At 40.5% G+C, this 18478-nt stretch overlaps 1 protein-coding gene and 1 long non-coding RNA gene across 6 annotated transcripts in view; both read right to left on the reverse strand.

Annotated features, from left to right (window-relative positions):
- The window catches only part of LOC127372058 (uncharacterized), a 205930-nt gene that overhangs the window by 29195 nt on the left and 158257 nt on the right, over nt 1-18478 (reverse strand). The gene's annotated exons all lie outside the window — the stretch shown is intronic.
- The window catches only part of LOC127372022 (syntaxin-12), a 29171-nt gene that overhangs the window by 9994 nt on the left and 699 nt on the right, over nt 1-18478 (reverse strand). Inside the window, exons 2-8 of one of the 5 annotated variants that reach the window (XM_051415387.1) lie at nt 16010-16091; nt 14428-14549; nt 14157-14297; nt 13430-13499; nt 9599-9698; nt 3566-3703; nt 3368-3411 (exon numbers count right to left, since the gene is read on the reverse strand). In XM_051415387.1, the coding sequence (XP_051271347.1) occupies nt 3368-3411; nt 3566-3703; nt 9599-9698; nt 13430-13499; nt 14157-14297; nt 14428-14449 (515 nt within the window). In that variant the 5' untranslated portion in view covers nt 14450-14549; nt 16010-16091. Of the gene's footprint in view, nt 1-3367; nt 3412-3565; nt 3704-9598; nt 9699-13429; nt 13500-14156; nt 14298-14427; nt 14550-15590; nt 15679-16009; nt 16104-18478 lie in introns of those variants that run through there. The other 4 variants (XM_051415388.1, XM_051415390.1, XM_051415386.1 and 1 more) reach the window with 4 other exon arrangements.

Genomic DNA, 18478 nt, shown 5'->3' on the forward strand with positions numbered 1-18478 from the left:
TTCTCCACATTGGTATGTCCGATTGACACCAAACTTGGGTGCATAGTTACAGGTGTCTTCCTTAAGCATCGTGCACAATTTCAGGCCATCAGCACTAGGTGGCGCTCTTTAAAATGAAGACGTTTATATCTCTACAACGGTATGTGTGAATAAGATGAAACTTGGTACGATGCTTCCCCATGGCTCCCTGAGGCTCCCCTAAAAAGGACAAAAAAAATATGCCACTAGGTGGCGCTCTTTTGGCATGAAAAATCACTGTACATATACCGTAATAGTTATGAATATGAAATTCACAGGGCACGTGTAGAGTAGTGCCTGAAGCTCACATACCAAAAATCGTGTTTGTCCTGTGTGTAGCGCCCCCTACAGGATAAATAAACAGAAGCCCCGGCGCCACGTTTCACCGATATGTACAAAACTCGGTAGGCCCGTTTAGAATCTCGGGACGTACAAAAAAGCCTCTTGGACCCATACCCGAAACCCCACAGGAAGTCGGCCATTTTGATTTAAAGTTTCACTTTCGGTGAACTTTTCGCGTTGTATTTGAACGAACTCCTCCTAGGGAATTTATCGGATATGCTTCAAAATTTGTGAGTACAGTCAAAAAATGGTCCTGATTAAAAGTTGTGCTATTTGTGCATGTACGTTGAAGGGCGTGTCCGTGGCGTGCCCTCAAAGTTGGCCATAGTGAATTCCGTGCGCATTTTCGGTGAATTTTTCGCCTTGTATTTGAACGAACTCCTCCTAGGGAATTTATCGGATCAACTTCAAATTTAATCAGCGCAATCTAAAGACATTCATGATTTAAAGTTGTGCTATTTACGACATTCCGTCAAACGGCGTGCCCGTGGCGTTGCGTTGAATTTCGACCAGTCACCATAAACAGATAGTACTCAACTTCAGTGTACAGTCCCACCCTGAACACGTCCTCATAACTTCCGCCTACATGATCCAATCTCAATGAAACTTCACGTGTTTGATAAGTCCCACCCTGAACACGTCTACATGACAATATTCAGACATAGTGATAGCGCCACCTACTGGCAACAGGAAGTAAGCGCTGCGTGGCGATTTTGAGCTGCGTTACGTGAAATGACCGTGCCAGTGACGACTTGTCAAATTCAGCGGATTCGCCATGAAATGCCACTCATAACTTCAGTGTGCAATGTCCAATCTCTAGTGAACTTCATATATTCTGTAACAGTCTCGCCCTGAACACGTCCTCATAACTTCAGCGTACGTGGTCCAATCTCAATGAAACTTCACGTGTGTTACAACAGTCCCGCCCTGAACTTGTCTACATGACAATATTAAGATATAGCAATAGCGCCACCTTCCAGCAACAGCTGGTAAGCGCTGCGTGGCGATTTTGAGTTGATGTACGTGACATTTTCGTGTTGTGGTCCGCACGTGTTACGACGGCACGCGACACGTCCGCAGCGCACCCCGAGTTGCGTGGAGTGCGAGGTCCCGCCCAACGCTGCTTGCAGCTTTAATTTAAAATTATTTCTAGTCGACTTCAACTGCGTTTTTGAGCCCCGAACATTTACGAAGTCTCAATTTTATTTGGCAGACATGTCAAGCCTGATTTAACTTAGATATTCTATGCGTCACATGCAGATCAGCCAGTAGGAAGGCCACTAGGTGGCGCAATTTGTAGGCAAATTTTGATAGGCTAATAACTCCCTATTTTCTAAAAAATTTTCCTTAGAGGGGGCCTTTTTAGTCTATATGTTTTTTTTATCCGATTCGCACGAAATTTTGCACGTAGCACATGTGGACCGTCCTGACAACAAAAGTAATTTGAAGAATTTTGATATTTTAAAAAATAAGGAAGTTATAAAAATAGCACTTCCTGTTGATTTTTCGTCAAAAAAGGAAGTGGGGTATTTCTCCACATTGGTATGTCCGATTTACACCAACCTTTGGTGATTAGTTCCAGATGTCTTCATTATGTATCGTGCACGATTTCAGGTCATCACCACAAGGTGGCGCTCTTTAAAATGAAGAAGTTTATATCTCTGCATCGGCAAGTGTGATTAAAATGAAACTTGGTATGATGCTTGCCCATGGCTCCCTGATGGTCCCCTAAAAAGGAAAAAAAAATCACGCCACTAGGTGGCGCTCTGGTGGCAGGGTAAATCACTCTGCAGAGACCGTAATAGTTATGAATATGAAATTCACAGGGCACGTGTAGAGTGGTGCCTGAAGCTCACATACCAAAAATCCTGTTTGTCGTGCTTGTAGCGCCCCCTACAGGATAAAAAAACATCAGCCCCGGCGCCACGTTTCACCGACATGTACGAAACTCGGTGGGCACATTTAAAATGCCGGGACGTACAATAAAGCCTCTTGGACCCATACCTCAAATCCCACAGGAAGTCGGCTATTTTAATTTAAAATTTTCACTCTTGGCAGCCATTTTGTGGTCATTTTGACTTTTTGGGCTTGTATTTGAATGAACTTCCCTAGAGAATTTATCGGATATGCTTCAAAGTTTCTGAGTACAGTCAAAAAATGGTTCTAAATACAGGTTGTGCTATTTGTGCATGTACGTAGAAGGGCGTGTCCGTGGCGTGCCCTCAAAGTTGGCCATAGTGAATTCCGTGCGCATTTTCCATGAATTTCTCGCATGTGTGCCCCGTCGCCACATTTCACCGATATGTACGAAACTCGTTTAAAATGCCGGGACGTACAAAAAAGCCTCTTGGACCCATACCCCAAATCCCACAGGAAGTCGGCCATTTTTATTTACATTTTCAATTTCAGTGAACTTTTCGCCTTGTATGTGAACGAACTCCTCCTAGGGAATTCATCGGATATGCTTCAAAATTTGTGAGTACAGTCAAAAAATGGTTCTGATTACAGGTTGTGCTATTTGTGCATGTACGTAGAAGGGCGTGTCCGTGGCGTGCCCTCAAAGTTGGCCATAGTGAATTCCGTGCGCATTTTCAGGGAATTTTTCGTCCTCACAACTTTAGTGTACATGAGCCAATCTCAATGAAACTCTACATGACAATATTCAGACACAGTGATAGCGGCATCTACTGGTAACAGGAAGTAAGCGCTGCGTGGCGATTTTGAGCTGAGTTACGTGAAATGACCGTGCCGGTGACGACTTGTCGAATTCAGCCAATTCGCCATAAAGCAGCACTCATAACTTCAGTGTGCAATGTCCAATTTCCCATAAACTTCATATATTCGGGTGCGAGGTCCCGCCCAACGCTGCTCGCAGCTTTAATTCATAATATTATTAATTTCATGTCTTAATGTGATTAATTAATCGTAATGAATCATTTGGACCTTTATAATACATCTTGCAAAGTTTTCACATTCCCCCAAAAAAGAAGAAGAGAAAGTCACTTACTTATCAAAAGAAACAAGCTTTTCATCCCGAGAACTGTCTTCAGTCTAAGGAAAAGGAAAAACCCACTATTATGTATAGGTATATGTATATGTATAACATATATTGTCAAGACAGTGAAGTTTAAGTTTTCATCACCACTATCTCTGATCTCTTTATCCTTCATCATGTGGTGTTAAACCATCACTCATTGCTACTTACTGATAAGCGGGATCCAGCTCTCGCTCTGGCTACTGACTCTTTCTCCTTCTCTGCTGCACGTCGTTGGACTGCTTGGAAGTTGTTGAGAGCCGCTGAGAAATCATTCATCAGCCGGTCCTTCTGGATCTTTTGCTGCCGCTAGATGAGGGTCACATTTCAGATTTTTTATCATGCCAAAAATATAATCAAATTTACCAAAAATAATTCAATCAGACTGTTGCTTTGACGTAAAGAACTAAAACCACAGACAGATTTTTTTTGCAAGGACTATAACTTCATAATAAATTTCATATTAAACAAGTTGTTGAAACAAAATACAATCCTTAACTCAAGATGTAGACTAATAATATAAACAAAAAAGCTATAAATGCAAGTTATAAGCAAATAGAATTTTACAAATAGACAAAATCAGAAGACAGTGGAATAAATGTTTTGAGCTCCACACATAGATCTAGTGAATCGCTTAGCCACAGCTAAGCATGACTCCTATTAGCTAACTGTACCTGGACTAGACCACATCACGAGTATTCTCTCCAGACTTCCAGAATGCTCTCCCTTATATACAGTGGGTACGGAAAGTATTCAGACCCCTTTAAATTTTCCACTCTTTGTTTCATTGCAGCCATTTGCTAAAATCAGAAAAGTTCATTTTATTTCTCATTAATGTACACTCAGCACCCCATCTTGACAGAAAAAAACCAGAAATGTAGACATTTTTGCAAATTTATTAAAAAAGAAAAACTAAAATATCACATGGTCATAAGTATTCAGACCCTTTGCTGTGACACTCATATTGAACTCACATCCTGTCCATTTCTTCTGATCCTCCTTGAGATGGTTCTGCTCCTTCATTGGAGTCCAGATGTGTTTAATCAAACTGATTGGACTTGATTAGGAAAGGCACACACCTGTCTATATAAGACCTTACAGCTCACAGTGCATGTCAGAGCAAATGAGAATCATGAGGTCGAAGGAACTGCCCAAGGAGCTCAGAGACAGAATTGTGGCAAGGCACAGATCTGCCCAAGGTTACAAAAGAATTTCTGCAGCACTCAAGGTTCCTAAGAGCACAGTGGCCTCCATAATCCTTAAATGGAAGAAGTTTGGGACGACCAGAACTCTTCCTAGACATGGCCGTCCAGCCAAACTGAGCAATCGTGGGAGAAGAGCCTTGGTGAGAGAGGTAAAGAAGAACCCAAAGATCACTGTGGCTGAGCTCCAGAGATGCAGTAGGGAGATGGGAGAAAGTTCCACAAAGTCAACTATCACTGCAGCCCTCCACCAGTCGGGGCTTTATGGCAGAGTGGCCCGACGGAAGCCTCTCCTCAGTGCAAGACATATGAAAGCCCGCATAGAGTTTGCCAAAAAACACATGAAGGACTCCCAGACTATGAGAAAGAAGATTCTCTGGTCTGATGAGACCAAGATTGAACTTTTTGGCGTTAATTCTAAGCGGTATGTGTGGAGAAAACCAGGCACTGCTCATCACCTGCCCAATACAATCCCAACAGTGAAACATGGTGGTGGCAGCATCATGCTATGGGGGTGTTTTTCAGCTGCAGGGACAGGACGACTGGTTGCAATTGAAGGAAAAATGAATGCGGCCAAGTACAGAGATATCCTGGAATAAAACCTCTTCCAGAGTGCTCAGGACCTCAGGCTGGGCCGAAGGTTCACCTTCCAACAAGACAATGACCCTAAGCACACAGCTAAAATAACAAAGGAGTGGCTTCGGAACAACTCTATGACCATTCTTGACTGGCCCAGCCAGAGCCCTGACCTAAACCCAATTGAGCATCTCTGGAGAGACCTGAAAATGGCTGTCCACCAACATTCACCATCCAACCTGACAGAACTGGAGAGGATCTGCAAGGAAGAATGGCAGAGGATCCCCAAATCCAGGAGTGAAAAACTTGTTGCATCATTCCCAAGAAGACTCATGGCTGTACTAGCTCAAAAGGGTGCTTCTACTCAATACTGAGCGAAGGGTCTGAATACTTATGACCATGTGATATTTCAGTTTTTCTTTTTTAATAAATTTGCAAAAATTTCTACATTTCTGTTTTTTTCTGTCAAGATGGGGTGCTGAGTGTACATTAATGAGAAATACAATGAACTTTTTTGATTTTAGCAAATGGCTGCAATGAAACAAAGAGTGAAAAATTTAAAAGGGGTCTGAATACTTTCCATACCCACTGTACATCTCAGTACATCGTAAAACAGTGACCACCCCTGTTTGTTTATTTTACTAATGTAAAGTCCCAGTGACCCACTGCTGACCCTTATTGTCTGTAATACAACCCCTGACTCAGGATCATATACATTTACTAACCCTCCTAAACCAGTTATCTCCCACACCAATACTATTTCAGTATTCCACAGTTCCTGATACCACTGTAAAGATGTCCCAATCAAGTTTTTTTTCTTCCCTGATCCCCATTTAATGTTTTTATCATAAATAACTAATAAACAATGTACGCCATAAAATAGCCTAACAAACACCCCTGTAATATTTTTTGATCTTGTAGGAAATCCTCTCCCCCTTTTTCTGTCCTGAAGAGTTTGTTGCTTCAGTGCAGCCTTGGCCAAACAGAGTTACCTGAATGAACTGTATTCTGCTGAGTGTGTATTTTTCCTCTAATGTTTTGCACAGATTGCCCCTGTTGCAAGTGCTTGCTCATGGTGGTACTGTTGGGTCTCTGTAAATAATGTTATAAGGAGTTCGGTCTAGACCTGCTCTATTTGAAAAGTGTCCTGAGATAACTTCTGTTATGTATTGGCGCCATACAAATAAAATTGAACTGAATTACATTAATAAATTCCTTTTATGCTTATACTCTTATTGTTAATTTTTATTGCAATTATTAATACCATTTTTGAGACTGCTTATCAGTCAGTCTTTATTGATACAACTATCAATACTTTAACTAGTCATTTGATGGAAAAACATCAATACATTTTTAACAGAACTGGTATAGTTAGCAGGCAATTCAATTGACTGTAAATCAGACAATTGATGTGTTGGTGCATGAGAGCTTTGATTTAAATTATATGATCCCTGTCTCTCGAGACTAGGGCTGAGGCTATCGATTAATCAAGTAATCGGATAAGAAACGGATTTATGACGGAGTGGAGCGGAGAATGCGAAAATGAGAAATTTTCACCCGGTCTGCTCCACTCACATGCTCTGGCTTGTGGGCTGCCTGTGCAAGTTTGTTGTGGAAAGTGATTCTTGTGTGAGGGGAAGTAATGTTACAATAAAAAATAAATTGTGTAGTTAAGTTCAGGTTGCAGTATAATAGTTACTGAAAGGCTGTGTATTGTGTTTGCTGGTAAAATGTGTCCAATTTGCATCTTGTCTGTATTGTAACTGCCCATGACAGATTGTATTGTTTTAGTCAGTGTGTTTTTGTGCTTGCCAGTGAGGCATGGACCATATCCTGCATGCTGCCCACTGCAGTTGATGTCATCAGAATAATTTCAAAGATGCAACAATCACATAAGTATTGTTCAAATAACTTACTTTAAACGTGACTTTTACAGCAAACATTAAACTAGGCATACAGTTAGGCCCAGAAATATTTGTGACACCATTTTCCTGATTTGGGCTCTGCATGCCACCACATTGGATTTTAAATTAAACAACTGAGATGCAATTGAAGTGCAGACTTTCAGGTTTAATTCAATTGGTTGAACAAAAATATCCTATCAAATGTTTAGAAATTGCAACCATTTTTAAACAAAGTCTCCTCATTTCAAGGGCTCAAAAAAATTGGACAAATTAACATTACCATAAATACAATTTTCATTTTTAATACTTTGTTGAGAATCCTTTGTAGGCAATGACTGCCTGAAGTTTGGAAGCCATGGGTATCACCAAACGCTGGGTTTTCTTCTTTGTGATGCTGTGCCAGGCCTTTATTGCAGCGGTCTTCAGTTGTTGCATGTTTGTAGGTCTTTCTGCTTTAACCTTTGTCTTAAGCAAATGAAATGCATGCTCGATCGGGTTGAGATCTGGTGATTGACTCGGCTATTGCAGAATATTCCACTTATTTGCCTTAAAAAACTCCTGAGTTGCTTTTGCAGTATGTTTTAGGTCATTGTCCATCTGTACTGTGAAGCGCCGTCCAATCAACTTTGCTGCATTTGGCTGAATCTGAGCAGAAAGTATATCCCTATACACTTCAGAATTCATCCGGCTGCTACTGTCTCCTGTCACATCATCAATAAACACTAGTGACCCAGTGCCGTTGGAAACCATGCATGGGGCGTCCCCTAATCGGAAGGTTGTTGGTTCAATCCCCGGCTCCTCCTGCCACATGTCAAAGTATCCTTGAGCAAGATACTGAACCCTGAATTGCTCCCGATGCTGTGCATCTAAGAATGCTGTTCCAGAACTGGGCTGGCTCCTTAAGATGTTTTTTGGCAAAAATCTGGCCTTTCTATTTTTGAGGCTGATTAATGGTTTGCACCTTGTGGTGAACCCTCTGTATTTGCTCTCATGAAGCCTTCTCTTTGTGGTAGACTTAGATACTGATACACCTACTTCCTGGAGAGTGTTCTACTTGCTCACCAGTGCGCTCTTTTTTCTCAGGATGTACCAAACTGTTGATTTGGCCACTCCTAACATTTCCGCTATCTCTCTGATGGATTTCTTCTTTTTTTGCAGCCTAAGGATGGTCTGTTTCACTTCCATTGAGAGCTCCTTTGACCACATGTTGTGGGTTGACAGCAACAGCTTCCAAATGCAAATGCCACACCTGGAATCAACTCCAGACCTTTTACCTGCTTAATTAATGATGGGTTAACGAGGGACTAGCCCATGCAGCCCATGAAATAGCTTTTGAATTAATTGTCCAATTACCTTTGGTCCCTTGAAATAGAGGTGGCTACATATTAAAGAGCTGTAATTCCTAAACCCTCCCTCCAATCTGGATGTGAATACCCTCAAATTAAAGCTGAGAGTCTGCACTTTAAGCCCATATTGATTATATAACTGTATCTTGAATATGTTTTGGTAAACAGCTAAAATAACAGAAATTGTGTCAGTGTCCAAATATATATGGACCTAACTGTATGCAGCGTCTCTCTAACTTGGTGCCGATATCCTTCAGATATACTACTTCTTTAACAAGGAGATCACCTGCTGTTGCGAAAACGGAATTGCAGGTGAAATTTGAACAAGTTGTGTTTTTTGAGCAACTTTATAAAACATACTTCTGAAGAAAGTCAACAAAGACACATACAGGGACCTATCTATAGTGTATATGTGTGGTAGAGACAAGGACCACAGTAGGTCTGTGCATGAGTGTAAAAGATTACTGAAGGGAAAAGCAAAACAAAGTATTCTGTGAGTTAAGTTAGGAATGGGAAAGTAAAAAAGAGTCAATGTAGCCTATTCTTTGAAATATTTTCAATATTTGATATCACATAACCACAGCTCCTTGCTGAGGTAATAAAAAGGCAGTAAGGAGTGGCTGAGACAGCCAAGACTTTAGTTGCTGCCTAGTGGCTGTTGGTCATAACCACAGAGGGACTTCACTCTAAGCTGATATTCAGATGACATTTAATAATTTTCTTCTGTTCATTTACAACAATTGAGGAACCATGAGAAAGGGTGGTTGATGGTTATATTTCACTTGTGAACTTGGTGAGTTTGGGTCACTTTATTCGCTCATGTTAATCATTTGTTATTTTCATCTACTTTTGAGTGATACCTTAACATGGAAGTCACATGCAAGGTAAAATCCACTTTTAATTATTATTATTTTTTCAACAATTATAATGAAATAAATATAACATCATCAACAATATGGCTTACAGCATAGAGAATGAGCCAATTTCACTCTCAGCAGGAAATCATAGAAAAATAGCGAGTTGAGTTTCAGGAAGGAAACAATGCCGAATGCCGCTGACATTATGCCATTATTAGTGCTGACAGAGGGTGAAGTGACAGATAAATGCCACAGTCACTTTCACTCATTGTCATCATGTATACTAGTGATGTATTGACATATGTAGACTGTAACTTACTTGCTCTGAAGGTGATGAGGCCAAGGGGATTGATCCCAACTCTTTCAGGTGCTTGTTGGTTTCTTTTGCCAGTTGGTTGGTATAGTGTTGTATCTGCTGCCTGTGAAAATACCAACAATTTAGAATAACAAAAGAGTGCTAGTCAATCTGTTAAGGGAGTTGCTCTACACTTAGAGACTACCTTTCCAGACTACCCAAGATGACACATGACCCTGCATAATTAAGTACACACCTTTCTAGTACGTCACAGTACTAGGGGTGTAACCGTACATGTACACCCTGTGACCCAAAAAAGCTCTGTTAATATAGCATATTTATATGTGCTACTTGCACATGTGCAACAGAAATTCTTACCCGTAAAGTTTTGGCAATGCACCAGTTGTTTTCCATCAGCTCGAGGATGCTAACCGAGCCGTCAGTTTAGCCGAGTTAGTCAAGCTCAATGTATACTGTAGGGATGTGCATCACCATCGCCCACTATGCGATACATATGAAACAACTACAAATGCAAAATGATGTAGCCCTATTCTGATGCAGTACGATTTCACATGATTTGATTCAACACAAAGCGATTCAACACAATGCAATGAGATGCAAAGGAATATGATGCTATGTAATTTAAAATATTTATTTCTTTGGTTCTTTCTTGAGCAGCTTTGTTATTTTTTTTCAGCTTTACTGCTGAAACGCATATTACCTATGAGAGAAAAAGCCTGTGTGTGTGTGTGTGACAGAAGCTGCATCGCCATAATAAATACTCTGATCTTTAGCTCCAGGGCCTGTTTAATAATGGATTTCTATATGCATCTCTTAAAAAAATTTTTTAAAATTTTAAAATTTTGCAATGTGTTTATCATACTGCAGATGTGGGCCTCTAAAGGCCAGGACACACCAACCCGACAGCCGATCGTCGGCAGAAAAGCAGTCGGACTGATCAGTCGGCTCCCGTCTCCCCGAGCCGGGCAAAAAAGTGCCTCTGAACACACCAAACCGACGCCGACTGGAGCATACGTTCTGCACGTGCGTGAGGCGTAATACGTCCCCATAACAGCAGGCGGCGCTAATCTGTGTTGTTGCCCAAAAAAAATGAAAACCGGAAATGACGGATCACTCTAGACCTAGTAAATACAGAGCACGCTGTCGTCAGTTAGTTTTCATCAGTGTGTTGATAGTGGTCAAGAAGGATTATTAATGTCATTAATCATCATTGTCAAAAGTAATAATTATTTCTATAGTGTTCATCGCTGTGAATATGTGACTATACTCTGTCATAGATAATACAGGATTCAAGCATATAGTGCTTGAGCCCCACTACCATGTGCCTTCGCATATTTTATTCACTCTGTTGTGTCTGCTCTGTATTAATTAGCAAAAGTGAAATTTCAAGAGATCCAGTTAGAGAAATTTTCCAAAAGCAAATGTCCAGAAAAACACAATATCTAACTTGCACTATGAATCAGTGCAATATAAATTAAGTGCCTAGTAATTGTACCATTATCTGTATGTAGGCAACAACTTATTGCAATCAATAAAAAAATACAATTAAATTATATTTCAGCAATATTTATTGTCAGTTTTCACAATGAACTGGGGGATTAGAAATAATAACTACTCCGGCAAACCAAGGGAAACTGTCAAGCCAATCCAGCACATGTGGCAGATCCCCAAGCTCAGACTGGGGGAAATAGAATAGATAGAAATACGAGTGTTTTTCAGGTGCTTTTCATTGACCTGTCAAACTGACTGATCTGCATTATATTGTAGGGTTGAGGAACAGTCCAACAATTGCCCATTGCCGATACATTCGTCCAGTCGCCCAACCTTATTATATTGCATCTCACCATGTTACCATCTATGTTATGTGTTGAAGTAGGAGAATAAGGAATCATTTTAAGATAAGCTGTCAATTAGGTTTTACGATTTCCAGGTCACAGTAGAGAGGATGTGAGGAAGCATAAATGGTAAATGATAAATGAACCTGTACTTGTATAGCATTTCTAGTCTTCCAACCACTCAAAGCGCTTTTACCACGCTTTTACTTTTGCCACATTCACCCTTTCACACACATTCACTCAGCGATCAAACAGAAACTACACATTCACACACCGATGCATGGCATCAGGAGCTATTTGGGGTTCAGTATCTTGCTCAAGGATACTTCGACGTGTGGCGGGAGGAGCCGGGGATCGAACCAACAACCTTCCGATTAGAGGACGACCCGCTCTGCCTCTGAGCCACAGTTAAGTTAGCGTAATGAAAAGCACCCATCCTCTTCAGGTGTTGCAGCCACAAGGAACATGGCACTGAACACACGTACAGCCAGCCATCAGGTAATTAGGGGAAGCATGCACTCACCAAGGGGCCACAGAGCAAGAGGGAGTTTGAACAAAGGCTCAAACAGTAAACACCACTCATGCTTTCACGAAAAGGCTGGCAAAGCAAATCATTTGCTCCTGAAAACCAACCTGATCTCCCTTACTACAAAGACTCACCACTCTCTCTGCTCTACTCAACAGGATAGTGGACCAAACCCCCTTGAGAGAATGATAAAATGACAAATCACCCCGGACAGGAGGAATCTTCAGTTTAAGTCTGACCCCCTCCCCTTTCACTTAGTGTCATGTCAACTGTCTGCCTATCTATCTTGCCTCCAAGTCCCCTGGGTTGCCACAGTACTCTAAATAAATGATATTTTTTAATTTCAAGTAAAATAATGGCATTAAAAAATATAATACATAACAGAGAATTTGGAAATTTATTTTTGTCTGACTTGCTTAGTTGTGACTAAGTAACTGTTGTCTTTCCTGTTTCCTGTATAGCTGTTACTTAGTAAGTATCAAAATCAAAAATAAATAAATATGCCATTAAATGCACCAATATAATAAATGCATACAGAAAAGTAAAACCAAAATTCAGAAATAAATATGTTTGGAGACAGAAATAGGGAGGAAAACAGTGCCGGAATGAATGACAGAACTAGAGCAGAGTGGAAACACGGTTCAGGCAGCGACAGGAGAGGCATCAAACAGAAGAAACAGCAGGTTTGTAGCATGTTAATTTGTAAGTACCGTATTTGTTTTGATGGAAGTTGAAAGTTATTTGTTTCGTGTTTTGAACAAAAAGACTTGTTGAAATAAATAAACTAAATGTTCAGTGCCCTTGCTGGTTGTTTTGAAACATTCAGAATCATTATGGCTTTTTCCATTATCATTTAAATCTATATATCTATATATCTAAATAATTCAGAAAAGGGCAGTGACTAGTTGATTAGCTATTTTTTTTAAACGACTATTAGTTGACTAGGAAAATCTTCAGTTGGGGGCAGCCCTTAACATAACTATTGATGCCTTTATCTATTTTAATATAATTTTTGGTGCATTTAACTGCATATATATTTGGTAATTTATTGATTTATTTGCAACCAGAACAGCAGGATCTGTACTTGTATTTTACACAATAACTAATATCCAGCATCATAGCCCTCAATGTATGTTTACAACACTGCTATCTAGCAGTTGGGCGTTTAAACACAAATATCAAGTGTTTTTATAAATAGATACAATATAACAAAACATATTTATCGCAATACAATATTTCCCAGTTTTGACATGCCTTCTGGATGACATTGTGTACTTTAAATATACCTACCAAGATGCCAAAGACTCAATAAACATGTTTTACATTTCTGATTTTTGATTTTGGAGTGTAACAGCTCTGGGGCAGTTCTAACTGTCCGTAACAGATCACAGTGACTATACAAAAGTGACAGTGTTTGTCTGAGTTTGGCAGACCAAAAAAAACAATATAGCTGGAGATAAGGTTGATACATACAGACGATCCTGGAGTTCACTGGTGTCTTGTCTGGTCCCCAGCTGGTTCACCATGATCTTTATCTGAGCAGCTATCATGAGAACAATAAGTGATAAGTGAGTCTCAGTAATGGTAATGAAAGAATTCATGTGTATTAAAATTCTGCAGTATAGGAACAACACCTGTCCTGGCCAATGGTGCATGTGTGCATATAAATATGACTAAAAATATCTGGTTATTTATATGCCAGGGGATGGTATGGCCTTACAAAAGGAATGTAATAAGCAGAATAATAATTATGACTCACCAGAAAACTGTCATTAGATTTTAACAGATGAACTTTTTCAACAATTTGAGCTACAGTAGCTGCACACAGGTCAGCATTTGCTCCTCACATGCATCAATGAGCCATGGCCATACACGACCAAATTAGTGAGGGTAGAAAGTTTTGAAATCACGAAAATGTTGACTATTAAACAGACTTATTTTTTATCTTTAACAAAATTACCAAAAATGTATCAAATATTTCCTCCTTCCTCAATTTCCAAGCCCTACATGGTATCACACTGACAATGATAGAATCAAAGTTGAACAAAGTTATTTTCAACATATGTGTGAAGTGAAAGAATTACGGTCCACCATAGTAATCCTAATTTAAGAATCAAAGTAAACATAAAACAAACAGTAAAAACTGGTTTAAGACTTCAGGCTGACAGTGAGTAACCATAGTTGGCAGCGAAGCACTTACTGTTCTGTGTGATCTTCTGTATGTTGGAGCTGCATGTCTGTATGAGGGTGCTGAAGTCCCGCGGGACAGGGCGGTAGGTCTCTGCTTTGCCGTATGACATCTCTGTCAAAGCGTGCTTGTTCCTTAGGCGTTGAGCTTTGCCTGCAGCCAAACAGAGGAAAAAAACATCATAAAAAAAAGGTACAGAATAAGAAAACATGGCTGTTTTTCTTATGCCGTAATTATACATTTTTATGTAAAAGACTGCTATATTTCTGAATTAACGTGATACCTCCAGCTCGATCGCTCTCCATGCTGGGTCTCAGCCCCCCCTGAGCCTAACCCAAATCCTGTTTCCAGCCTCCAGCAAGCGCCAGCAGGCTCTTTTCTGCATCCTCATCCCCTGGAACTCCGCTGGAGAACCGGAGGGGGGAAAGGGAGATTGGCATGGTCTGTGCCCACGGCAGTGCCTGTTCTCAGCTGTCCTCCCAGGGGCTTGTGGACACAGGAGGACAGCTGAGAAGCTCATCTTGAATAACTTTATCAGTCAAATGTGTGGATTTGTAGACTGGAGTCTCTGTCAACAGTGACACACATAAATCTGCATTATATATACGCTTATATACTTCGAAATGACTGTATCCTCCTCCTACTATGCAAAATTATAATCTATGATGAACTAGTGTGGGTCACGCCTCTCGCCAGGCGCACCTCCAACAGTGGAGGCCACTGTGTCCCTGCATCCAGGGAGGTGTGGACACGAGAGGACAGCCTAAATTAGACACTGGTCGTGGACACAGGCTTTGATGATCTCCTATCCCCTCTGGTCCACCAGCAGAGTAGCCCTGGATGGTCATGCTAGAGCTCAATGAATGCTGGAGGACACTGGAAGCCCCTGGTTGGGGTGCGCCTGGCAAGAGACATAACCCACACCAGTTCATAATAGTTCACAATAATGCATTACCGAGAGGACACAGTTGTTTAATTTTCGAAACAAGCGTATATAATACAGATCTATCTGGGGTATTGCTCCTCGCCTGAGGACAGGACAGAGAAACCCTCCAGAGGAAACAGAGTATTTATCAGGAGGAAGGCTGCTTTGCTCCAAACTGTTTCTCAGTAACAGTATGCACCTGATCTGTGTGTGTGACTATTTAGATGTGTACAAGAACACAAAACATTAATAAAAATAGATCCTGACCATCCTGTCAGCGTGTCGGGAGATTTAAATAATTAATGAAGTTATGCTGCTGTACCTAATGTGTAAATCCATCCTATTTCACACACCATCAATCCATCTGCTATTAATAGCAGATTAAATAATCTGATTAATAGATCTGATTAATTAATCAGAATAATATCCTGTCAGATCAGTTTTAGTGACTGCAGTTTTAACTGGGATCTGCTCATCAATATAATGCAAGTTCTTATTCATGTTGTTAAACAGGTTCTTACCTGGCATTACAACTGACCCGACAGCCCAACCTAGAGCTGTCAAAGCCAACTGACAGCTGATCCAGCTGTGATCAGCTGGCACCCTCATCTGAAGAGGAAAGGAAGTCTCAATTCTCTAAAAACATATTCCCTCATTACTTTCCTTCTTCTCGCTTCCTTTTAAGGTAAAGTTGGATGCCATTAAGCGACATGACACGCATTGGTCATCACCGTTGACAGACTCTAGTCTCCAAATCCACACACCTCACTGATAAATGAATAAAAGTGTTTTATGGTGAGCACACAGCCGGTGTGACAGTTTAAGATTTGTACACTAGAAATACTGGCTAAATTTACTTCTTTTTTTTTGACCAACCAGAACGAAATCCTTAACATTGTAAATACTGATATCTGATGTCTAATAAGATTAACTGAGTTACCTGGAGTTTGAATGAACTTTATTTGTGACGGCGATCTCCGGACGCTTGAAGAGATAGGCAAAGTAGGTGACTGTGTTGATGCCTGTTCAAAACACTGAAATTATCAATAAATAATTCAGAAAATGTCCTTGCTGTCGTTTTACATATTATGAATCTAATGTCACGTCTATTTGAGAACAGTTTATACTTTCATACAGTCTGTAATAGAGGTATGAATTGTCACTGATCTCCTGATTCGATTACGATTATCATGTCTTCGATTCGATTCCTCGATGCATCACGATGCGTCAAATACATTTTTCTATTAAAGCCATATAGGATATTTGACGGAATGCATTATGATATTGTATAGTTCAATATAATAGTTTTCTATATTACTTCATATGGTTGTTTTCATCCAAAAATACAAGTAGTAAGATCTTAGTAGAGTAGTAAACAATCGTTTTTATTTAACAGTCTGAACACGGCAGACAGCACACACACGGCTGTCGATCTCGCTCTATTTTTCAAGCATGTAGAACTACAGGTGAGGGAGGAGAGCGGAGGGGGGCGGGGTCGCAACTTGGTGTGTGTGTGTGTGCCTGCAGTGCTGTGACAGAGAGCCTCAGAAAAAGAGTAGAGGGGGTGTGTTTGTGCCCAACGCTGCTGCTCATTCTGTGTGAGCTTCAGACCCTAGTGATCGTAAATATCAAGCGCGACCCGAACCGAGCCTTTGATATCGACCATCGGCAATCGCCGAGCGGGCCAATTCGGCGGCCAGGCCACCGGGAAATGTCCCGGTGCCCCCAATGGCCAGTCCGCAACTGGCGGTGGTCTTGACCGGTCTCGTTAAAAAAACCCGAGTCCGTCCAGTCCGAGACCGAGTAAAAATGCCCTCGATTCCGAGACAAGACCAAGACCCTCAAAAAATGGTCTACTGAGAATGTTATTTTTCATTTGAATGTGTATGCCGCGGCCGTAAATTAACGAGCGACATCATTGCGTTATAATCGATTATGGTCGGCCACTGCATCGATGCAGCATCGTGATGCATCGCTAATTTGATTAATTTCTAACACTTCTAATCTGTAAGGAAACATACAGTCTGCAGTATATGTTTAACATAGTGTGGAGTCAGCTGTGGCAAAGCTGATACACCCAGATCAAGTGGTGATAGCCTATAACATTTTACCATCGATTATGTCGCGTCTACAGACTTTTATCTCACCAATCACAATATTTTATACATGGCAGCAAATTCTTCCATCCAAATTAGACAGCTGCCAAATCTCATTTTGATATAGGAACAGAAAATGGATAATGATAAGACTATAATCAGTAGAGGGTCTACACTATACAAATCCAATTCACGTCACAACTTTGTGGGATTTTGAGTAAATTGGACAGTGATTATAAAGTGATAACCTTGTGACAGTCACATTGGTAAATGCGGCACAATTATAAAACCTGAATGCATGGCAGTCTGTGGCTCAGAGGCAGATTGGGTTGTCCAATTCATTTCCATTCAATTTTATTTGTATAACAAATCATAACAGAAGTCACCTCATGACACTTTTCAAAATAGAGCAGGTCTAGACCGTACTCCTTATAAACCACTAATCGCAAGGTTGTTGGTTCGATCTCCGGCTCCTCCCACCACGTCGAAGTATCCTTGAGCAAGATATTTAACCCCGAATTGCTCCCGATGCTGTGCATTGGTGTGTGAATGTGTATAAATGAGTTAGTTGCTGTTCAATGGGCTTTGCCATCACTGAGTGAATGTGTGTGAAAGGGCAAATGTAGCATGTAGTGTAAAAGCGCTTGGTCGGAAGACTAGAAACAAGTACAGTTGATAATAAGCACGATCAACTGTAAATACAGATTTACAGTGAGCACTCTGCCACAGCTTACAAAGTTCTCCACACTGCTTCGACGGAGACATCTGGAGATGTTTTTGTGAAGGATTTTCCTTTTCCTTATTTTATTTTATTTTTTTACATCAGAAACGATGAGCTTTGAGCCCACCATCGCAACCAGTGTCATGCAGGGGAATATAATATTATAAACAATTTAATTTTGGTGAGTTGAAATGATTTAAAATAGTGAGTATTTCTAAGACGTATTGTACATCTATTGTATGATTACAATATATGATACCTGAAGGGACTCTCCTCAATGTGTACTTGGGAAGGACTACCAAGTAAACATTGTTTGACGTCACCATGACAGTGGATAATAGCTCCATAGTGAGGAGCCGACACCAAAATGATTGTTCCAGCAAAGTGTTTCTATTGCAGTGTTTCAAAAGTCACCAACAAATGAATGTCATAGTGTTGAAGTAGTTAAAGTCCTAATTTCCTGGTAAGGCACTAAGGGTCCTCAAAAGCCACGCTTATGCACATCTGCCTCAGTATCACCAGTTAATTCAATCACTAGTTTCTTTACTAACTGTTACTGCCATATTTCCTAGCTATAAGTAAGACAATAATA

The sequence above is a fragment of the Dicentrarchus labrax genome, unplaced genomic scaffold (genome assembly GCF_905237075.1).
Source record: "Dicentrarchus labrax unplaced genomic scaffold, dlabrax2021, whole genome shotgun sequence".
In the NCBI taxonomy this organism is placed as follows: Eukaryota; Metazoa; Chordata; class Actinopteri; family Moronidae; genus Dicentrarchus; species Dicentrarchus labrax.